A 24,554-nucleotide genomic window follows, 5' to 3' on the forward strand; every position below is an offset into this window, starting at 1 on the left:
GTCCGCGCTGCACAATCTGCTTGTTCATTACCAACGTCAACTGGGGTCTTACCGTTTGTATGGGCAGCGCATTTAATGACGGAAATCTGCGCGGGAATAAGGAGGGCCTGTAGTAAATCATTAACTAAACCCCGGTGGGATATTTCCGTGCCTGCCGAGGTAAGGAATCCCCTATTCTTCCAGAGCTGTCCGAAGTCATGAACTACCCCGAAAGCGTATCGGGAGTCAGTGTAAATATTTACCCGACAATCTACCCCAAGTATACATGCACGGGTGAGGGCAAAAAGTTTGGCTTGTTGGGCTGAATAAGGGGTCTGGAAAGCTGCCGCTTCTAGGATCAGACCATCCTGATCTACGATTGTGTAACCGGCCAGCCTCTGGCCAGTGGGGCTTATTAATGCACTGCCATCAACATACATAATCACACACATTAATTTGTTCTAACGGAATATCACCCAGATCGTCCCTTATTGTGGTAGTTTCCTGAATCAAGGCTAAACAGTCATGGCCAGGTGCGTCCTCATGGACAGGGGGACCGCTAGGAAAACAGGCTGGATTGATAGTGGTACAGTATTTAAATGTCAGATGTGGATTGTTCAAAAGGTATATTTCATACCTATTCTGACGAGCTGCGGTAAGATGCTGAGTCTGCAGTTGCCCCAATAGTGCGATTACCGAGTAGGAGCTATATACCGTAATATCCTGTTGGAGAGTTATATTGGCGGCAGCCTGCAAACTATTGTATATCGCTGCCAAGATCTGGGTGCAAACAGGGTGGCCCAACGCCACTGGGTCGAGTTTGGAAGAGTAATATGCTACGGGCCGGTGCTTGTCCCCATGTTGCTGGGTGAGTACCGCTGTTGAACATCCTTCCAGAACAGTACAGTATATCTGGAACGGTCGGTCGTACAAGGGCCTCCCGAGGGCCGGTGCTTGTAACAAGGCCTGCTTCAGGCAACGGAAGGCTTCGACTGCCTCGGTGGTGAGAGTAAAATTCCCCCCTTTACTAGTGTAAGGCGTCAGCAGCTTTATATAGACAGCGATGTTTGGTATCCACTGCCGACAATAATTCACCATACCCAGCCAATGACGGACCTCCTTGGCTATGGTAGGGGCACGGAATTGGCATATTGGTTCAATCCTACTGGGTTCAAGACTTCTTTCTGTGGCTGTAAGTAAAACCCCTAAGAACCTGACCTTTGTCTGAGCCACCAAGACCTTTGATTGTGAAACAACATAACCCAACGAGGATAGGTGGTTTAATAGCTGGATCACATCATCCCTGTTACTGGGCTCGTCAGGACTCGCTACCAATATGTCATCTACATACTGCACTAGAGTGGAACCATGCTCCAATGCCAAAGCCTGGAGCTGGGTCTGCAGACATCTGGAGAAGAGCGTAGGTGAGTTGACGAACCCCTGTGGCAGTCGGGTCCAGGTATACTGCTGTCCATTGTAAGTGAAGGCAAACAAATATTGGCTTTCAGATGCAAGTGGGAGGGCAAAGAAGGCGTGCTGAAGGTCTATTATGGTGAAGACCCGGGCTTGAGCTGGAATTTGAGCCAGTATGTGGGCAGGGTTAGGGACGAGAGCATGTAACGGCTGTGCGATGGCATTGATTGAACGTAACTCCTGTACTAATCGGTACTGGTCTGGTTTGGCTGGTTTAGGCACAGCAAGTATGGGGGTGTTACATTCTGATTGACCAGGGACCAAAATACCCTGTTGCAACAGCTCTCGGATTAATTTGTCTATAGACGGGGCAGCTTGGGGTTTCAGGGGGTATTGCCGAATGGAAGGCAGCTTTACATGGTCCTTAATTGTTACCTTAATAGGTGTAACATTTGTCTTTCCCACTTGTGATGGGTATTCCGTCCAGACCTGTGGATTGACATATTCCAAAACATCACGTCCCCGGTGATGCTGCAGTCGAGTGTTAATCGTATTAGGGACCTCAAAATATTTTATGGCAGTGCCTTGACGTGACTTGAAATGCGTACTCTGTTGGATCCGATTGATCCACTGCCCTCCTTACCATAGGCCCCAGATCCCTGGCATGGTACTGGTCGTGGACCTGACGTGTAATATGAGGGCTTACCGAAGCTGACTGTGGCCATAAATGTGGTGGGATTGGAACAAAATCGGCTATGCCTTCTTTTCCCGTGACTGTGGCTGTAACCTTGACTGGCCATTCGGTCCCAATTAACGGCCGGTATTTGTCCTCCAACTCCCTGTTTTGTCCGGTTCTGTCATAGGCCAGGGTAACGTGATGCAGTGAATGTTCAATGTCTAACGTCCACCACTGGGGGGTGATAGAAATATAGCACTGTTGTCTCATCCTCCATGATTGAACCGTTACCACTTCGTCTCTGCACTCTAGCTGTAGCTGGAAGATTCACTTTAAATCTCGGGCCAACAAGTTACAGTCCAATCCAGTAGTCACTACAAACTGATGATCTGCAGACTTATTCTTGTAAGTGACTGTCACAGGTTCAGAAATAGGATACTCACACACCTGTCCTTGGAACCCCGACAAATGCTGCGTGTGGTCAGATAGTGGTAGTCGAAGCTCTGATTGCACTGAAGACATGGCTGCTCCAGTGTCGATTACAAATGGGCAGTGTTGATCTCCTATCTGCAGAGAACTAATAGGTTCCCTGTCCGATTGGAGAATCCTTATGACTAAATTAGTTAGTCAATCCTGTGTTGTGAAAGGGTTTGCCTGGGAGAAGTCAGAGTATCTCGTCTGTCCTCCCCTTGGTGGGTACCCCCTCCTTTGGGTCGGGTAGTCTCCTTCTGCTGCCTGTCTTTTAAAGGGGCATTCCTGTTGCCAGTGATCTGCACGGCCGCAATTAAAACATGCATTGCTCCCTCTATATCTGCCCCGTCCTCTTCTCCCTGTAGACCAATGGCCCCTCAGAGGGGGCGGCGGTTGTAAAGCTGTTGGTACATACTGTGGGCCATAAAGGGGAGCTGAGGGTCCATTTGGGTGGGTTTGATATCCTCCCTCTCGCTGATCCACCCACCCAAAGTCACAATATTGGGGTTCCAGCTGGTAAGCCACCGTTTCTGCCGCTGGTTGGGGTCTCAGATCATCCTTTTTCATTACATACTCAGTCTTAATCTTTGTAACTGAGCCTCCTTCCTGGCCTACACCCTCCTTCCAATAAAATCTGACTGCCCTGGCCATCTGGGAAGGGTCGTTCTCTGTCCAATTCATGTTATTACATTTCACGGCAGTAGCCACGGAAGGTGGTAGGCAATGCATTAACATAGCACAATATTGAGGGGAATTCTGACCATTTTGATATGGCAAGTCGCTTGAGTGCCTACGGTATATTTCATTAAAACGTTCCAGAAATTCCTCTGGCTCTTCAGTCTTTTCAGGTTTGAGGTCTAAGATAGCAGAAATATTTATGGGCTTTTGAAATGTGTTATTCAACGCATTCAGGATTTGTGTCCGTCTATCATCGTCCAATGCATGGGCCTGCTGGAGTGCGTCGTGGCTAGCATAATTCAAGTGATTGAGATGATTGAGGTACTCTGCTGGGGTTAAAACCTGCTGGACTAGGGCCCAGAGGTCCCTAGAATCAGCTTGATAAACTGAGATGGTAGTTCTCAGATGATCCACGAAAGCAGCAGGAGATTGTTTTCTGTCTGGGATTGCAGCCATAATAGCCATCATCTCACTGGGTCTCCATGGGAAATAAACGTCTATCGTGGGCTGGGCCGCCGCCGTCACAGCGTCAGGGTTTGGTATTTTCCTAATCGGCAACTGTCTCCGAGTCTCACCAGGGGGCACTCTAGCTATTTCCTCTGGCTCTTCCAAGACTTCGACGTCCCTCCCTGTCACTAGAGGGAGCTTCTTCTCCTCTGAACCATCCCTTTCCTCTCCCTTTGTTCTCGGAGTTTTCTGGTCCCCCTTATCGGTCTGAAGGGATTTAGGTGGTATGCGTGATTGTTTCTGGATAGGATCAGGCCCTTCTCTCGCTGTCCGAGATTAGGTCCTAGAGCTAATTGGGCTTGTGGAACAGAGCTCCCCTTCTCTCTTAGATAGTGAAGATGATAAAATAGGACCCACGCTATCAACCGAAGGGGCTGGAGTGACTGGCATGATTTGAATCTGGGGAGCAGTGACTGGATATAAATTATGATACTCTGGTGGTTCCGGAATTAGTGCAGACAATGCTACAGGTGCAGTCGGAATCCTAGCCGACCTGGTCAAATTGTCTAATTCGTCATCTTCTGTCAAGGCAAGGCCAGCCATTGAACTACGTAGCCCATTTTTTGTTTGACCCGAGCCTTCCCTGTCTTTACTTGCGTGTTTTTTGAATGCACACTCCTTTTTCAAGACCTCCAACGTTTTCTGGTTACCCCCTTCACTAATTGGAATTCCCATTTTAAGGGCATTGTCTTGCCAACTTGATAACATGATCTTATCTCTTTCCTCTTGACAATATTGTCTCCATAATCCAATTAATTCTTTTGCTTTCATACTTTGGCTCTTTTTCCAGATGTGTCCCTGAATTTATTTAATGATTTCTAGGTCTTTGGTGCCCCCTAGTGGCCATTCATCACCCAATTTGTTCCTTAAAGTTGCTGACATTTTTCTAAAATCTTTCGCTTTATCTGGATAAATATCACATATTATTTGCAGTGGCATGCCTGGATCATTCGTGTTATCCAAGCAATTCCCCATAATCTCAACTAGTCCTCAAAACTGCGTTTTCGCCACTACAGTCCAAGGGTACAATTTTAGCTTAATCAACTATAGATTTAAAACACTCACACATGGAATTAAACCATCTTTTTTAGATGTCCCATCAATCCCAAAACCGAACCCAAAACTGAATCAGAACTCACACATGGAATTAAACCATCTTTTTAGATGTTGCATCAATCCCAAAACCTAACCCAAAACCGAATCAGAACTCACACATGGAATTAAACCATCTTTTTAGATGTTGCATCAATCCCAAAGTCTAACACAAAACCGAATCAACAAATATGAAATCCCACCAATTAAATTTCTAATTCCCAGACTGACCTTTGATTTCGTCGAGACGATCTTTCCGTACCAACCGCGAGTGACCAAACTAATCAGACGATAAGAAGAGGGGAAAAATCAATGCACGGTCATTTTCCAGCTATACATTGTGGGCCCCTTTTCCACTCTTCTTTGTCCAAAATCAGTCTAATTCTGAGTTCGCAGCTGGCTGATGACCGTCTGGAGAAATCCCGGGTTTCCGGCACCAAATGAGAAATCTTAATTCTTTACCCGTCAGTCTAGCCTCAATAAAACTCGAGATGGATTTGTAGGCATAGCATTAGTTATTTTTATTTGACTTGCAAGTCTGACTTGTTTCACACAAACCCAGAACGCATGCTGCCTCCTGCATCTCCAGAATCGAGTGAGTCTGTAGAACAAAGAAATCTCTACCAATACATTCAAATGGCATCACGTTTCACATACATGATTCCTATAGGTCATCCTATACCCCTCCTGACCTGGCCATACATCCTAATTGGCTCATTTCTCATCCCTTCCTCTGGCCTCCTATTACCCAGCATCCTTTTCTCCTTCTTAGCTGGACACCCCTCCCCCTTGCTTTGCCATGCGTTCTGAAATCCTTTGTCTGTGAACTAACAGAATCAGACCGGCCTATATCTACATTACAGTAACTAATATCTCTAAAGTAACTATTTTATATCACATTCGTCACCTAAGGGACTTTGGCGAGTTGCTGCAGTGCATCATGTAGATGGTAAACTACTGCTGCTAATGTTCGTCGGTAGTGGAGGGTTTGGATGTTTGTGGAAGGGGTAGAAATCTAGCAAGTTGCTTTGTCCTGGATGGTGTCGTGCTTCTTGAGTGTTGTTGGAGCTGCACTCATCCAAGCAAGTGCAAAGTATTCCATTACACTCTTGACTTGTGCCTTGTAGATGGAGAGACAGGCTTTGGGGTAATTACTCATCATAGGATTCCTAGCCTTTGACCTGCCCTGGTAGCCACAGTATTAGTATGGCTAGTCGAGTTCAGTTTCTGATCAATGGTAACCCCTAGGATGTTGATTGTGGATTGGATTGGATTGGATTTGTTTATTGTCACGTGTACCGAGGTACAGTGAAAAGTATTTTTCTGCGAGCAGCTCAACAGATCATTAAGTACATGGGAAGAAAAGGGAATAAAAGAAAATACATAATAGGGCAACACAACATATACAATGTAACTACAAAAGCACTGGCATCGGATGAAGCATACAGGGTGTAGTGTTAATGAGGTCAGTCCATAAGAGAGTCATTTAGGAGTCTGGTAACAACGGGGAAGAAGCGGTTTTTGAGTCTGGTTGTGTGTGTTCTCAGACTTCTGTATCTCCACCCGATGGAAGAAGTTGGAAGAGTGAGTAAGCCGGATGGGAGGGATCTTTGATTATGCTGCCCACTTTCCCCAGGCAGCGGGAGGTGTAGATGGAGTCAATGGATGGGAGGCAGGTTCGTGTGATGGACTGGGCAGTGTTCACAACTCTCTGAAGTTTCTTGCAGTCCTGAGCCGAGCAGTTGCCATACCAGGCTGTGATGCAGCCCGATAGGATGCTTTCTATGGTGCATCTGTAAAAGTTGGTAAGGGTTAATGTGGACATGCCGAATTTCCTTAGTTTCCTGAGGAAGTATAGGCGCTGTTGTGCTTTCTTGGTGGTAGCATCGATGTGGGTGGACCAGGACAGATTTTTGGAGATGTGCACCCCTAGGAATTTGAAATTGCTAACCATCTCCACCTCGCCCCATTGATGCTGACAGGGGTGTGGACAGTACTTTGCTTCCTGAAGTCAATGACCAGCTCTTTAGTTTTGCTGGCATTGAGGGAGAGATTGTTGTCGCTACACCACTCCACTAGGTTCTCTATCTCCCGCCTGTATTCTGACTCATCGTTATTCGAGATCCGGCCCACTATGGTCGTATCATCAGCAAACTTGTAGATGGAGTTGGAACCAAGTTTTTCCACGCAGTCGTGTGTGTACAGGGAGTAGAATAGGGGGCTACGTACGCAGCCTTGCTGGAAGTTTCAGACCCGCAGATTTCAGCTTTCAGGGATTTTTCCCTAATGCACGATCAATGACGACTAAAGCGAGGTTGTAGTCCAACTGAAGGCTTTGATAAGCTAGATGTTTCCCCCAGCAGCTCAGGTACAGAAAGAAAGCTACTGGGGCGGCAGGGTCTGAAACTTCCAGGGCCCATTGTTATTGATAGCTCACCAGGCCCTGACAATATTCCAGCAATATTACTGAAGACTTGTGCTCCAGAACTTGCTGCATGCCAAGCCAAGCTGTTCCAGTACAGCTGCAACACTGGCATCTACCTGGCAAAGTGGAAAATTATATCCCGCCTTGCAGGGCGGAGCTACCATACAGCTTGACCAATGGGAAACATACATTATCTACCAATGGTGTTCCAGCATTACTAGGTACCGTAATACCTCTACACAGACTACCACATTCACCCCCTGTTAAAAAAAAAAGGTCCGGCGCGGGTGGTGGTTTGGTATTACAACATGGTAACATGGTAGAAGTTATAGTTATGGAGGTACCGTAATACCTCCGTACAGCGTTTTGTCTTATTGTCGTAACTATTTACAATATCACAATTAACTATATATACATTAAAATGAAGCAATCAGTCAATCGGGGGCCCTGGTCGTCCTCTGTGATTGTCGAAGCTTTGGTGGTGACGCCGGTGGAGGCTCGGGCGTCTGTGACTCCGGGAGCATGGTTTCGATCTCTGTGGCAGTTTCAACACCCCTAGACGGCGCTGGTGAGGAAGCCGATTGACCTGGGAAGGGAGCGTCTGCGGGGTGCGTCGGTGGGCGGGGGAGAGCCTAGATGGGGCCGGCGGAGGAACCGATCCTCCTGGGAAGGGGCGGCTGTAACGTGCACCAGTGGGAGGGAGGGTGGGACTGGTGGCTGGGGTGTGCATGGGGATCCGGCGAGCCAAAGGTCTCGTAGGGAGACCGTATCTTGTTGGCAGTCGGGGTACGCCACATAGGCGTACTGGGGGTTAGCGTGGAGAAGATGGACCCTCTCGACCAACGGATCCGACTTGTGCGCCCGCACGTGTTTTCAGAGCAGGGTGGGTCCGGGAGCTGCCAGCCAGGCCGGGAGCGAGGTCCCAGAGGAGGACTTCCTGGGGAGGACAAGGAGACGTTCGTGAGGTGTTTGGTTGGTCGTGGTACAAAGCAGTGACCGGATGGAGTGGAGGGCATCTGGGAATACTTCCTGCCAGCGAGAGACTGGGAGGTTCCTGGAACGTAGGGCCAGTAGGACGGTCTTCCAGACCGTTCCGTTCTCCCTCTCTACCTGTCCGTTACCCCGGGGGTTGTAACTGGTTGTCCTCAGCAATGCCCTTGCTGAGCAGGAATTGACGCAGTTCGTCGCTCATAAAAGAGGACCCCCTATCACTATGTATGGTAGCAGGGAACACGAACAGCGTAAAGATGCTATAGAGGGCCTTGATGACGGTGGTTGCGGTCATGTCGGGGGAGGGGATGACGAATGGGAATCGGGAGTACACGTCAATCACGTTCAGGAAGTACGTGTTGCGGTCGGTGGAGCGGAGGGGGCCTTTGAAGTCCATGCTGAAGCGTTCAAAGGGACGGGAAGCCTTTATCAGGTGCGCTTTCTCTGGCCTGTAGAAGTGCGGTTTGCACTCCGCGCAGATTTGGCAATTCCTGGTGGCTGTCCTGGCCTCCTCGATGGAGTAGGGCAGGTTGCGGATCTTGATGAAGTGGAAGAAGCGAGTGACCCCCGGGTGGCAGGGGTCCTCGTGGAGGGCTCGGAGGCGGTCCACTTGTGCGTTGGCACATATGCCGCGGGACAGGGCATCAGGAGGCTCGTTTAGCTTCCCGGGACAATACAAGATCTCGTAGTTATAGGTGGAGAGTTCGATCCTCCAAGATCTTATTGTTTTTTATCTTGCACCGCTGTGCATTATCGAACATGAAGGCGACTGACCGTTGGTCAGTGAGGAGAGTGAATCTCCTGCCGGCCAGGTAATGCCTCCAATGTCGCACAGCTTCTACTATGGCCTGGGCCTCCTTTTCGACTGAGGAGTGGCGGATTTCGGAAGCATGGAGGGTACGTGAGAAGGCCACGGGCCTGCCCGCTTGGTTGAGGGTGGCCACCAGAGCTACGTCAGACGCGTCGCTCTCGACCTGAAAGGGGAGGGACTCGTCGATGGCGTGCATCGTGGCCGTTGCAATGTCTGCTTTGATGCGGCTGAAGGCCTGGCGGGCATCTATCGACAGGGGAAAAACTGTGGATTGGATCAGGGGACGGGCCTTGTCCGCATAGTTGGGGACCCACTGGGCATAGTAAGAAAAAAAGCCTAGGCAGTGCTTCAGGGCCTTGGAGCAGTGAGGGAGGGGGAACTCCATAAGGGGGCGCATGTGTTCAGGGTCGGGGCCTATAACTCCATTTCGCACTACGTAGCCGAGGATGGCTAGGCAGTCGGTGCTAAACACGCATTTATCCTTGTTGTACGTAAGGTTAAGTATCTTTGCGGTCTGGAGGAATTTTCGGAGGTTGGTGTCATGGTCCTGCTGGTCGTGGCCGCAGATGGTGACATTATCGAGATACGGGAATGTTGCCCGTAAGCCGTACCGGTCAACCATTCGGTCCATCTCATGCTGGAAGACCAAGACCCCGTTAGTGACACCGAAGGGAACCCTTAAAAAGTGGTAGAGCCTCCCATCTGCCTCGAAGGCAGTGCACTTGCGGTCACTAGTGCGGATGGGGAGCTGGTGGTAAGCGGACTTAAGATCCACTGTGGAGAAGACCTTGTAATGCGCAATCCTGTTTACCAGGTCGGATATGTGGGGGAGAGGATACGCGTCCAGCTGCGTAAACCTGTTGATGGTCTGACTGTAGTCGATGACCATCCTATGCTTCTCCCCGGTCTTTACCATCACTGCTTGAGCTCTCCAGGGACTATTGCTAGCTTCAATGACTCCTTCCCTCAGTAGCCGTTGGACCTCTGACCTAATAAAGATCCGATCCTGGGCACTGTACCGTCTGCTCCTGGTGTCGACGGGTTTGCAATCCGGGGTGAGGTTCGCAAACAGGGAAGGCGGATCGACCTTGAGGGTTGCGAGGCTGCAGACAGTGAGAGGGGTATAGAGCCGCCGAATTTGAAAGTTAGACTTTGGAGGTTGCACTGGAAGTCTAACCCCAGGAGTGTGGCGGCGCAGAGATGGGGAAGGACGTAGAGCCGGTAATTTTTAAACTCCCTTCCCTGGACCGTGAGGTTTGCTACACAAAACCCCTTTATCTCTACTGAGTGGGAACCGGAGGTCAGGGAGATTTCTTGATTGACGGGGAGAGAACAGCGCCTTACCGTGTTGGGGTGTATGAAGCTCTCGGTGCTCCCAGAGTCGATTAAGCAGGATGTCTCGTGCCCGTTGATTAGTACCATTGTTGTAGCAGTTGAGTGTTCGAGGCCGGGACTGGTCTAGGGTCACCGAGGCGAATCGCGGCATCAGCTGGGTGTTCTCGCCAGGCGGTGTGTGGTCATCGGCACCGAGGCCCTGGATGGCCAGGACAAGATGGCGGCACCCACTGGTCGCACATGGCTGTGGGTGCACAAAATGGCGGCGCCCATCTATCACACGTGGCATCAGCGGGACAAGATGGCGGCGCCCGGTGGCCACACATGGCCCTGGGTAAGGAAGATGGCGGCGCTCGCTGGCTGTACGGGATCCGTGGAGGGGGTTGTGGTGGCGGCCCGCATTCGCTTCCGGAGACCGCAGCGACCGCCCGGGCCTGGCATACCGCCACGAAATGGCCCTTTTTGCCGCATCCTTTACATGTGGACGAATGGGCTGGGCAGCGCTGTCGGGGGTGTTTGGCTTGCCCGCAAAAATAGCAGCGGGGCCCCCCGGGGTTGCCGGGCCGTCTTTCAGCGCAAGCTTGTGGGGGTATGGGGGATGCCTCGGAGTCGGCTGCAGGGGCGTTCCACGCTGCCCAAGGGACTGGCCCGCGGTTGGGGGCGTAGGCGCGGGCGTTTCGGGAGGCCAGCATACCCGCTGTCCATTCCCGAATCAACAGTTCAGTGTGGTCGTTTGCTGAAACTTGCGGGCAGCTGCAGTTTCTCCCCAACACCAGGAGTGCACGGTAGAATTCTTCTAGTGACTCACCAGGAATTTGTCGCCTCGTCGCTAGTAGATGCCAGGCGTGGACCTGATTTACAGGGCGAATGTAGTGTCCTTTCAGCAACTCCATCGCGGCATAGAAGTCGTCCGTGTCCTCGATGAGGGTGTAGACCTCTGGGCTCACCCTCGAGTGCAGGATTTGCAGTTTCTGTTCTCCTGTGGGTGTGTTTTCTGCCGTTCCGAGGTAGCCGTTGAAGCACGCCAGCCAGTGCTTGAAAGTCACCGCTGAGTTTACTGCGTGGGGGCTGAGTTGCAGACACTCCGGCTTGATTCGGAGCTCCTTTCTTTAAATCTAGCTTCCTAAATTGATGCACGATCAATGAGTATGAAAGCGAGGTTGTAGTCCAACTGAAGGCTTTAATAAGTTAGATGTTTCCCCCAGCAGCTCAGGTACAGAAAGAAAGCTGCTGGGGCGGCACGGGCTCTTATACCCCGCCTTGCAGGGCGGAGCTACCATACAGCTTGACCAATGGGAAACATACATTATCTACCAATGGCGTTCCAGCATTACTAGGTACCGTAACACCTCTACACAGACTGCCACATTCCCCTGGTGGAGGTGGTTTACCATTGGGACCTGAAGGGCCAGAAAAACCTGCCAAAAACTGTTATTGGTTTGCAAATGAGAAAACTGGCATTCTGAATGTTACTTCCAGTGATTTTATTGAGGCTGTCATACATTTCACAGCTCAGTGAGAAGGAAGAGGTCCATTCAAATGGAGAGTAACATTAGCAATGGGAACAGGAAGAAAATGCCAACAGAACATGCAGAAAGTGGCAGCATCCAGCTCTCACTGTTTCTCAACTTCATATAAATTTTGCTGTTTTAACCTTACCTTTGTGTTGTGTGTTTTTACCTATTCCAGTGTATGTTTCTGCTGTATTGATATTGATTGCAAAAAAATGCATGCTACATTCACAGTAATTCATTTCCATAATGATGTTGTGCACTGCATGACCTGCTTGGCTAAAACTGTTGAATCCAGGTTCCTCTGTCCATCAATGTCTGTAAAGAATGGATGGGTAACATTCAGGTACAGACTCAGAATCTGCAGGCACAAATAAAGCAGGATCCTTAATAGGACAGTTGTGTGGCTCCCACGGTGCTCGGAGGAGGGAACCCAGAACTGCTCCTGCTCTGCCCCACCACTAGCAGCCAACTCCATTGTTGGAGCCGGGGGTATGGGTGAGGACTGGTTCGTGCCCCGGGGAGGGGTAGGGAGAGAGGGGGTAGATCCGTCTGTGCGCCATGGAGCAGCCCAGCACTTGTATTTTAATTTCATTTTATTCTGTGTTTCACTTACACTCCTTTCCACTTTAGTGTTGCCCTGGGGATTTGTGTTTGGTTTATTAAACTTTATTTCAAATGTAAAGACAATCCTGCATTTTGTGGCCCTGTGTCATGGCACGGTGTGCTTCATTGTAAATCCACTCCTGGCTGGAACGTATCTCCGCTGCAAGCATATCACTACTTTTCTGGAGCAGTGTAGCCTTCTATCACACCGTAGCTGTCATTTTGAAGGTACTTGGGAGTGCTCCCTGTCTACCTTTCCTTCGGGATCGTGTCAACCCCTTGGGCGCACCATCCCCACCCTCCCCTTGTGTACTTTGTGATGTGGTGAGAAAAAAACCTTTCCACACAGCGAGTGGTTCATGTCTGAATTGCACGGCCTGGAAATGTGGTGGAGGCAGGTTCAGTCGGGGTATTCAAAAGGGCATTAGATGATTATTTGAATAGGAGCAATGTGCAGGGGTACAGGGAAAAAGCAGAAGAATGGCACCAAGTCATGAGGCTTGGGTCAAATGGCCTCCTTCTGAACCGTAACAATTTAGTGCTCCTGGCCCATCAGCAGCATCATGACACATCTTGCTGACGCGTTGGTTGTTCCCTCCCCTGGGCAGCCCTCCTCCTCTTTCTCTCTTCCCCGTTGGATGAGCCGTCACCAAAGTGGACTATTCCTATGACACCTTTGCCTTCGTTTGCTGCAGCCTGCACTGTGATGGTCCCTCCTCTTCCCAGCGAGCCCCTCACAGCCGAACCCATCACTGGCTCAATCAAACCTGTGCTCCAAGTGATTGGACTGTAAACTTTCCTGACTTTGCCTGCAGACTCAACTGTAGCCTCCTACTCTTCAATATGTCCCTCTGGCCTCAATCCACCTTGGATCACTATGACCATGCTTCCTATCTGCCCTTGTGACGAATGTTAAATTGCTTGGGCTGTGAAAAATCGCAGCAGATTTACAATTTAGCCGATATTGGGCTGATCAGGAAAGTGGACAGAATTGCAATATTTCACCCCGCTTGCCTTATGCATCCCATTCTGGTAATGTCAGGGCCGGATTTATTTTATTGCCAATCAGGAGGCTGAGCCACCCCTCTCTGAATGTAAATTTATGCCCCGTATTTAGATCCATAGTGAGGAACAAATAACCTGATTTCCCCCCCCACCCCCCATAACCATTCAGGAGAGAGCATTATATAAAAACAGTACACCATTTATTAGAACATCACATTTATTTACACTTTGCTAAAGGAATCCTGACAATATAAATGATTTTCTTTTTAAATCATATGTACAGCAAATTCTCACACAGAAAATTCTAGTACAAATACTCATCTGTCCCTTAATTCTTTTTAAAATGTACTATGTAAAATAAACCCACTGAAAGTTCCATTTAAATTTATTTTTGAGAAGTTGAGTTTGCAGGATACCAGCTATAACATTCTCATTTAAGCTCACCCAAGAAATATAAGAATTTTAAGTTCCCTAAATAAAGTGCATGTGATTAACGTGAAGAATGTTGGATATTGCTTTAAAATGTGATTATTTAAGGCCTTTTAATCTTCTACATTTAAAGATAAAATTAACTTCCAATGATAGGTATGTTGAGGGCAAGGAAAGTGTGGTGCGGGGGTGATTTTAACCCAACTCGCCCATCAGAACATTGGAAGGAATGAGTATAAATCTGCCTCTACACCCCACCTAATTTTGCTCCCTGCTGAATCAGTTAAAATGACCCCCAGTGACTCTCCATTAACGTAGAGTTAAAGACAGCAACAGCTCTGGTAGGAGTTAATGTTGTATTAGTTGGAGCTGCAAAGTTTAGAAGGGAAAGGTTGTATCCAACAATGTTATAGCTCCTGTCTCAGCAGTCAGGCATTGAAAGAGGTGATTACATCCAAAAACAATCCAAAGACAGTGGCCAATGCAGCAAAAGGTGACCTACTCACATTATCATGTGATGGCTAATGTTCTCTGGGATGTACTCTCTTTGTGCGCCACTTTTGTTCCTGTTTCTTTCTAGCATTACCCCAACTGTTTCAAAATGGGTTGCCGCTGGCGTTAAAATAACACCAATCAGAAATTCCAGAATTTGGCAACATTCGGAGATTAATTTTCTATTAGGTTGTGCAACCATCTGAGAAGTGATCTTTCAAAAAAGCCAAATCTGTCATGTTTCAAAAACAAAAGTTGTGCCGCACAAATGAAAATGGGGTGGGGGGAGTATATATGCAAAACAGATGGTGAAACCCTGGTGGTAGCTCTTGACTTTTGTGTGGCAGTGGGGTGGGGTGCTGTGGACTTGGGAATTGCTGAACACGGTGACGCGTATCTGCCGAAAATAGCCAGCAAACGCTGTGCGATATGTAGTCATAATATTGAAACCAGAATTTTCCACATCATTGCCATTGTTAAACACACTTGCGCGAAGGTGAGATGCAACGTTTGTTGAGATGCTTTCTGTTTCGCTCAAAAGAAAAGCAACTCCTGGACAAAATGCTCCATTTTTGTCAAAATCTTATTTCATTTCCTCAGGAGGGGATTCCTCGAGTGTGGGTCTGTATTGCACTAAAAAGATTAAATTCATTCCACTAAAATGCCTCTTATCAGTAAAGTGGATCTCCATGGCCTGTACCTGGAGTGTCTGCATGATTCACGTGGTCCATGAGGGGAGCTAATTTTACGTTTTTGATGTATGAAAAACTCCAATCCCCTGACTAACAAAAAAAACCTCAATGATGGTCATCAGGTGAGCAGCATGACTTGGCCAACATCACTGAAGTAAGTACTAGCTCCTGTAGTACTAATTTATAACAAAATGCCAAACTGGTGGAGTCGCAGCCTACCAAAGTAACAGAGCAGGGGCCTGTTCATCATGATAGGAGATCAAAATAGTAAGTAGTGAGCCACTGGGTTTTGACTGATCCCATTTCCCAGCTCTGCTCTAAACACCTCTCCCACGTGGGATTCAGGAAGGTGATTCTCAGAGGCTGGGACACCAACCGAGAATCCACTGGTTTTCTCAAAGCTGTGCTAATACCCAAAGACCCTACAGCGAGCAAAAGGAAAAAACACTCAAGATGCATCACCATGCAAGTCCACTGAACATTAACACTCCCTTTCTGCACAAAATGCACACTTTCCAACATCTATTAAACAAGCTCAATATAAAGTAAGGCAGTTGTGGAAGTACAATTTCTTTTTAAAAATTAAAAGTTATTCTAAAATACATCTCACTCTCCTATATTCTCCCCTTCAGGAACTCCTGAACCTGCATACTTGTGAACAGATGCAGACAATATAGCTTTTGTTCCCTTCCCTATCACGAAGAATTATTCTTTGGAATTTGCAGAGTTAGTCTCAAATTTGCTTTGGAAAGTGATAGAAAAATTGGCCCGTTACAAAGATGCCTTTGCAATGGAGATACCTCCCTAGGCTTGTGAGCACTTTTCTCGCGAGATTCTTTTCTTCCCTTATATTCTTGTTCGACAGAATTCAAATAAAAGTCTTCAAATAAAATCTTATCTCCAAAATAGATTTGTTTTATTGAGGGTTAAGAGGATTGCTTTTTAAAAAAAAAAGTAATTTGCACGAAGAATCCCAATTCTGCATATGATTTGTATTCGTAGAAAAAGTTCTTTGACCACGAGGCTTGATTAAAGGCAGCTGATGAATATATTGGATTGCGCCCTCAGCTCATTTTAGGACCCTGTAAATAGGTGAGCAGCTTGCCTTGAAAGTCATTGTTTCGGAATTGAATTTATTTAAAAATAATGTCGAGATGAACTTTCAGTGAAGCTGAATGCTCGTAAATTCATCACTAATCATGCAGGGAACGTACAGCGATACCGCTGTTAACATTATGAGAATGGGAAATCAAAGATCCTTTTCATATCCGGGAAGCAATTGACCAGGAGTGACACTGCAAATGGACAGTGCAGGCTTTGTTTGCACTATAGAATTATATTAATAGGGTGACAATTAACCTTTTGTTTATATTTTCATCAAAGTGTAGTGCAATTTAATGTCGCAGTCAGCTAGCAATGGATTATAGAATTTACAGTGCAGAAGGAAGCCATTTGGCCCATCGGGTCTGCACCGGTCCTTGGGAAAGAGCACCCCACTTAAGCCCACACCTCCACCCTATCCCCGCAACCCCATCTAACCTTTTTGGACACTACGGGGCAATTTAACATGACCAGTGCACCTAACCCACACATCTTTGGACTGTGGGAGGAAACCGGAGCACCCGGAGGAAACCCACGCAGACACGGGGAGAACGTACAGATTCCGCACAGACAGTGACCCAAGCCAGGACTTGAACCTGGGACTCTGGAGCTGTGAAGCAACAGTCTAACCACTGTGCCACCGTGCTACCTACTAAAGATCCTTAACAAATGGATTCCACTTTTTACACTGGTTTAAGCCATGGGTTTTTGAACTGGGATTTTCAGACCTTGTGGGATTGGTGTAAAGTAATCTCATAGGACCTTTAGGACATTACTGAGCCCTTTGATTTCTGATGATTTACTGGCATGTTACTTCTATTGCAGTATAATGATACAAAACTTTGCAAATGCATTAATCTTTGCAACGTTTCTTGTCCCTTGGGTAGTGTCCCTTGGGACGCGGTGTTTCATTTTGGGAAGTCAGAACAGGAGGTCCCCTGGAATGCATCCAAATTTGGAAAGAGGGGGGGGGGCCTCTTCTTCTCATCCTTAACCTCATGCCACCTTCTCCTCCACCCCCCCCCCCCCCCCACACCCCTCCCACCCACCCCAATCTCTACGCAGAAAAACATTGGAAAACCAGACGATTAAGCAATCTCCGAACCGCCAATGTCTTAAGCTTTGAGGGTTAAAAATAAATGTTCAGCAGTCTTTGTCTTCACTGCAGCTTTGTGGTGACCAGACATAAGTGAAATTAACTGCAGTTATTGCATGAAGTGCTGAGAATTTTAGCCCCAGGGCTAATATCGAGCTGCCTGTTATATGTATGCTTTCTAAAAAAAAAAAAATCATCCGTCCCTTCATAACATTGGCATTAAAAAAAACAAATGCAGGAAAAAGTAGAATGTGGGCCACTCCAAAGTCTTTGTTTAAACCAAAAAGGAAAGAGAGGGTTCATTTAAGTGCCACTCCCTGCATATCAGTTCACGGTTGGCTTTATTTTCAGGGTTTTAATTCTTTGGAACGATTCATGACTTTTCTTCATCCTGAAGATCAATCTCTTCATAGCCTGGGTTGTCCTGTGGAAGAACATATACAGACAGAGAATTCACCCGACCGTCATTATTGAAGAGATGCTGTTCTTCGCCTGCAGAGAGCACAGAGAAGCAGAGGTAAGTGGAAAGGAAACAGGTAAATAGGATAGTGAGGAAATATTGCAAACATGCGTGATGTTTTAAATTTTTTAATATCTTCCTGGAAAACATTTCTTTGTACACAAAAATGTATTTTATTTAAATTGCTTTGTCTTTTTAAAGAAAATCAAGTGCAGAAGGAGGCCATTCAGCCCATCGAGTCTACACCAGACCCTGGAAAGAGAACCCTTCTTAAGCCCACACCTCCACCCTATCCCCGTAACCCCACCTAACCGTTGGACACTAAGGGCAATTTAACATGGCCAATCCACCTGACCTGCACATTTTTGGACTGTGAGAGGAAACCAGAGCACCTGGAGGAAACCCACACCAGCACAGAGAGAAAGTGAAAACTCCACTCAGACAGGCACCCGCGGCCGGAATTGAACCCGGTTCCCTGGAGCTGTGCGGCAGCAGTGCTAACCACTGTGCCACCAAGCCGCCCTGAGAACAGTTGTTCTGACTTCTCGCACGTTTTTGAAATCAAGAATGTTCAAGAATACATGCTCAGAGTGACAATTAATCTTAGTTGAGCCAAACTCACGGGAGACGATGGCTGAAACTGTCCCCTCCCCGTCGCATCGGGTGGGTCTGGCATTGAGAGCGGAAAATATCGCAAGGAGGCAGAGGTCACGTTTCGCGCCGACGTTGAAGCAGAAAGTGATTGTCTCTCCTCCCCATCGGTGGTGTTTCCCGCCGTTCAACATTAGGAACCTCATTGTAATGAATGATCACTAATGGGCTTTTGCGCCAGAATCATAACCCCACTTCAAAAAACGCATCCATGGCGTTGTGGTGTCAGAACGACGTGAAAGGCGCTCATTTGATGGCGGTGCAGGCGAATCAGAGGCCGCCCGCCAACGACACATCATGGAGTCCCTGCCCACAACCTTTCTCTTCTTAAGTGCCGCACTGCTTGGCGGGAAATGCTGCCATTGCCCTGGGCGGGCTCAGCGCTGCTTTATCCGACAGCGGAGACAATCTCAGCCAATGACTACTCACTGATATAGTGATGATCCTCAATTACAGGAGATTCGTCCAACCGCCGACCAGGCCCAAAAACAGTGGGTAGAGTGTAAATGGCACTGTCGGGAACCTCGGTTTGGCTGTCCGGCCCAGTTCTTTGAGGATTACTGGATGATTGTTCAATTTCTGGTGTCTCTTCAGCTTTCTCTATGTCAATCTGTGCCAAGAGAAATCAATGCATGGATATGAGAAAGAGTTGGGGGTTAAACTCAAGACGCTTCAATAAATATCGCCTTCGATAGTTGAGAACTCTGCAAAAGACGTTTGGACACTCCATTCGTAATGGGACAACTCAATGCTCCCCCCAGTTAAGCTCTATTGGAAAAGTTGTACAGACAGACCTACAGATGAGTGGTATGGGAAGACATCAGCAAGTGCTCAGGTCGTAGCACTTTCACCTTGGAGCCTGAAGACGGTCATTTCCGCTACAGAGTTTTGAGCAAAGTCTAAGCTGAATCTGTGGTACTACACTGTCAGAAGTGACATCTTTCAGATGAAACATTGAATTCCTGTTTGCCGTCTCAGGTGGGCAAAAAATATCTCATGGCAGTATTACAAAGACTAGTGAAAGGATCTGTCCCTGGTGCGCAGAGCGCAATTTCCCCACTAACATCTCACAAAACAGATTATCTGGTCATTATCACCTCGCCGGATCTTGCTATGTGCAAAGCATCTGCCACATTTTCCTATATTGCCACAGTGGCTGCACTTCAAAAATACCGCATAGGCTCCAAAATATGGTGTTATGGGCGAGGCGTTTTCAGAACCCCAAAATGTATCATGGAATTCAACCAACCTCTCCCTTTAATGCACACGGATTGTTCTCCAGGTGTGATATTACAATTATGGACAGGTGAGTTTTTAAACACAAAACAACGTTTATTCCATGAACTTAACTTAACACTTTTAAATAAACATTGGATCTCTTAACACCCCCTTACTTCAAAGACAACCCCGAAAATATTACAACACTAAATAATCCTTCAGTTATTCCTTTCAACATCCAAGAGAGGCTTAACACCTTTAAACTGAAATACATCAGGTTAAAGGCTTTACTATTATGGGTTTAAATCACCCAAATGATCCAGAGATAGTCTTTCATGGCAGAGATCACAGCAGATCCAGCTCACTGCAAACAGAGACACACACCCAAGCTCTTTTCCTCAAAACTGAAACTTCAAAATGGCTGAACTGAGCTCAGCTCCACCCACTCTCTGACATCACTGTTTTCTTAAAGGTACATTGCTTAAAACATCCATTTCTTAAAGGTACTCTCACATGACAATGGTGCAACAACGGGCAGTCACAAAAGGCGCTATACAAATGAAATGTATGGATCTGTAAAAGGTTCATGCATACCATTGTAATTATTCCACTTTCCCTGTTGCAAGCTTTACAATAAGGCATAAACAGACCCACAATGAACTTACCTCGATTCCAAGAGCTTTCAGGATGTCACATTTACACATGGGACAGGTTCTGTGCTCCAGAAGCCATGGGTCAATACAATTCTTGTGAAATATGTGGCTGCAAAGAAAGATCACAGGATATGTTTAAAAATCTTGGTTTTGGGAGCTGCCAGCATTTATTGCCCATCCCGAGCTGCCCTGGTGGAGCCTACCTTATTGAGAAACTGCAGTGCACCCAGTGTTCTGGCTGAGTTATTTCCTACTAAATGTATTAGCTATTTTGAATCAATGTTCCCAAAACAATTTTAAACTATTCTGTGTATTTGAGTCATTCATAATAAAAATGTTGACAGAGGACCTTGGCTGATGATGTCCTGGCCAACATTCTGCCTTCAATTAACACCTCCAGAATGGCAGATAACGGGGTCATTTCTTTTTATACTGTTTATAACATCTTGATCGGAGTACCATGCTGTGCCACAGTCACCGATAACAAAAACAGCGGTCGTATTTCAAAAGCTGTGGGACACTTTTGGATGTCTGCAGGACATAACAACTGGGGCAAGTTCTTTCTTGTCCAACTGTGAACATTGTTATGGATGCTGGGTTTTCCTGCTGGAAGCGAAAAAGGCAACGCTGGAGGAAAATCTCACGAGACTGCTTGAAACAAGAATCTCGGTGGTGCGATCTTGTTTTCTGATTTCTTTCCCCACCCCTCATTGGATTGGATTTGTTTATCGTCACATGTACCGAGGTACAGTGAAAAGTATTTTTCTGCGAGCAGCTCAACAGATCATTAAGTACATGGGAAGAAAAAGGAATAAAAGAAAATACATAATAGGGCAACACAAGGTACACAATGTAACTACATGAGCACCAGCATCGGATGAAGCATACAGGGTGTAGTGTTAATGAGGTCAGTCCATAAGAGGGTCATTTAGGAGTCTGGTGACAGTGGGGAAGAAGCTGTTTTTGAGTCTGTTCGTGCGTGTTCTCAGACTTCTGTATGTCCTGCCCGATGGAAGAAGTTGGACGAGTGAGTAAGCCGGGTGGGAGCGGTCTTTGATTCTGCTGCCCGCTTTCCCCAGGCAGCGGGAGGTGTAGATGGAGTCAATGAATGGGAGGCAGGTTTGTGTGATGGACTCGCCAGCGACAAGAGGAGGTTCCTACCCAGGAAGGTGGGGAAACAAATTTCCATAAATTGGCATCTAATTAAAGGGCTCTCCCCGCCATTTGTTGCCTCCACGTTAAGAATTCCCCCCTCGCTGATGTGGCGTCATGTAGGCGATGTTAACAACTGCTATTTAAAAATGGGAACCATGCAAAGGGAAACCGCTGTGGGTCACAGGTAGGTACAGACCCGGGGGGGTGGGGGGGGGGGGGGAGGAGAAGAAGGACATGCTGGTGCAGTACCCTGGCATCTGCACCAGCATTAACCAAGGGAACACTGCCAGTGTGCCCCTCTGGGGAGCTCCATTGGCGGAGTGTGTGTTGGGGGGGGGGGGGGGTGGAGTGGCAAAAGGTTCCCTTTATCCAGGATGCTCTATTTCCCCTTTCGCAGATCCGCGTATATCAGCTGGGAAGCTGTACATCGGTTTCCCCACCGGAGCCGGCGTGAGTAAATATCAGAAAACCTCAACCAGGAGGGGATGGTTGAGGTCATGCAGACCCGAAGGGAGTTTGGAGACTTCTCGGGCTATAAGCTCAATGTGGGAAAGAGCGAGCACTTTGTGGTGCATCCGGGGGATCAGGGAAGAGGGATAGACGACCTACCGCTGAGGAGGGCGGAAAGGAGCTTTCGATACTTGGGGATCCAGGTAGCTAGGAGCTGGGGGCCACTGCACAAACTTAACTTGTCGCGGCTGGTGGAACAGATGGAGGAGGACTTTAAAAGATGGGACATGTTGCCACTCTCGCTAGCGGGTAGTCGATTAAAATGGTGGTCTTCCCGAGGTTTCTTTTTGTATTCTAATGCCTCCCAATTGTGATTACCAAGGCCTTCTTTAAGAGGATAAGCAGGAGCATTATGGGATTTGTGTGGGCGAGTAAGACCCCGAGGGTAAGGAGGGGGTTCCTGGAGCGTAGTAGAGATAGAGGAGGGTTGGCGTTGCCGAATCTGGGTGGCTACTACTGGGCAGCCAATGTGGCGATGATCCGTAAGTGGGTGATGGAGGGAGGGGGGCGGCATGGAAGAGACTGGAGATGGCGTCCTGCAAAGGAACGAGCCTGGGGGCGCTGGTGACGGCACCGCTGCCGCTCTCGCCGACAACGTACACCACGAGTCCGTTGGTGGCGGTAACGCTAAAGATCTGGGGGCAGTGGAGGCGACACAGGGGTGCGATGGGAGCCTCGGTGTGGTCCCTGATCAGAGATAACCACCGGTTTGTCCCAGGAAGGATGGACGGGGGGTTTCAGAGCTGGCATCGGGCAGGGATTAGAAGAATGGGGGACCTGTTCATCGATGGGATGTTTGCGAGCTTATGGGTGCTGGAGGAGAAATTTGGACTACCCCCGGGAAATGCCTTCAAGTACATGCAAGTGAGGGCGTTTGTGAGGCGGCAGGTGAGGGAATTCCCGCTGCTCCCGGTACAGGGGATTCAAGACAGGGTGATTTTGGGCGTATGGGTCGGAGAGGGCAAGGTGTCGGCGATATACCAGGAGATGAAAGAAGAGGGGAGGCTCTGGTAGAGGAACTGAAGGGTAAATGGGAAGAGGAGCTGGGGGAGGAGATGGAGGAGGGTCTTTGGGCTGATGCCCTAAGTAGGGTTAATTCCTCTTCCTCGTTTGCCAGGCTTAGCCTGATACAATTTAAGGTTGTTCACAGAGCGCATATGACGGGGGCGAGACCGAGTAGATTCTTTGGGGTGGAAGACAGATGTGGGAGGTGCTCAGGAAGCCCGGCGAACCACGTCCATATGTTTTGGTCATGCCCGGCACTGGATGGGTTCTGGAGGGGAGTTGCGAGAACAGTATCTAAGGTGGTGAAAGTCCAGGTCAAGCCAAGTTGGGGGCTAGCACTATTTGGAGTAGCGGACGAGGGAGGGATAGGGAAGGGGGGGGGCATCTGAGCAAGAAAATACATAAACGATCCGGAAAACTGATGTGTACAGGAGGAATCCAATGTACAAAGTTCTGTATCATATTGATTTGCCATGTTTATGTCTTGCTATGCAAGGTTTTTCTTCTTACACAGCGGGAGAATTCAGGATGTCTAATTCACCTAACAGCACATCTTTCAGGTCTTGTGGGAGGAAACTGGGGCACCCGGAGGAAACCCACGCAGACACGGGGAGAACGTGCAGGCTCCGCACAGGCAGTGGCCCAAACCGGGAATCAAACCCGGGTCCCTGGCGCTGTGAAGCAACAGCGCTAACCACTGTGCTATTGTGCCGGCCCGATAGACAACAAGTGGCATCATTCTAAATTTAAACACAGCCTTAAAAGTGCTGGGTTCAAAGGCGAGGCATGGAAGTGACGAATAAGGATAGGAAAACCAATGGCGGGAGGGCCAGGAAGGGCTGGCGCTGTGTTTTTATCAGCCATGTTGGTTTGGGGTTTGTGTTTGAGGGGAATGATGGTTATTTCGTTGTATGTTCTGTTGGATGTTATTGTTGAAAAGTGTTAAAATAAGAAATGCCTCAGTAAAATATTTTTTAAAATAAAAAAGTGCTGGTTCCATGCACTTAGCAGGTCAGTTCGTCTGTGGAGCGGACTGCTAAGTTAATGTTTCAGAAGCAAACCTTTATCAGAAAAGTGTCTCCAGCATTTTCCCAGTGCTGCAGGTTCCAGCATTTAAGGCTTTATTTCAAACCAGATTGTGCGGTCCCAAGAGTGGTGAACACTGAGCAATTTGCCTCATTTGAGGGCTGCAACGCACAACAGTGTCGCAACTTCCACGGAGCCCATTTAGAGTGAAACTCAAGACGTTTGTGGTGTGCCAAATGGACTCCCAGGGAACGCACATTGATGTTGGGGCCTGTCAAAACCCTGGCTGATCACCCTGCAGTTACCCCAATATTTATGTTGATTTATTTAAGGTGGGGAGCTACAATTAAAAGCACAATAGATTGAAATGTTTTTTAATGCACACTGAGCTGTCACTGGACTGAAAGCAGGCCCCAAGCCTGCCTTCAGCTCGTAACATCAGAGGGGGCCTAACTTCACAGGCAATGGTCCTCGCCAAGGTCTCCCCACTCTGTTCACCAAATATTTGGGCTGCAGATGGGACAGCAATTTCCCACCGCACTGGACAAAAACTAGGGGCACAGTTTT

The 24,554-nt window shown here is 47.9% G+C and overlaps 1 protein-coding gene across 3 annotated transcripts in view; it reads right to left on the minus strand.

The window, feature by feature from the left end:
- Window positions 1-17,260: 17,260 nt before the first annotated feature.
- Window positions 17,261-24,554, minus strand: part of LOC140421288 (E3 ubiquitin-protein ligase RNF128-like) — a 144,524-nt gene continuing 137,230 nt past the window's right edge. For 2 of the 3 annotated variants that reach the window (XM_072505892.1, XM_072505891.1), the window contains exons 5-7: window positions 20,304-20,400; window positions 18,850-19,030; window positions 17,261-17,801 (exon numbers count right to left, since the gene is read on the minus strand). In XM_072505892.1, the coding sequence (XP_072361993.1) occupies window positions 17,683-17,801; window positions 18,850-19,030; window positions 20,304-20,400 (397 nt within the window). In that variant the 3' untranslated portion in view covers window positions 17,261-17,682. The remainder of the gene's footprint in view (window positions 17,802-18,849; window positions 19,031-20,303; window positions 20,401-24,554) is intronic. The other variant, XM_072505893.1, reaches the window with a different exon arrangement.

Source organism: Scyliorhinus torazame, chromosome 5 (assembly GCF_047496885.1).
Source record: "Scyliorhinus torazame isolate Kashiwa2021f chromosome 5, sScyTor2.1, whole genome shotgun sequence".
Lineage (NCBI taxonomy): Eukaryota > Metazoa > Chordata > Chondrichthyes > Carcharhiniformes > Scyliorhinidae > Scyliorhinus > Scyliorhinus torazame.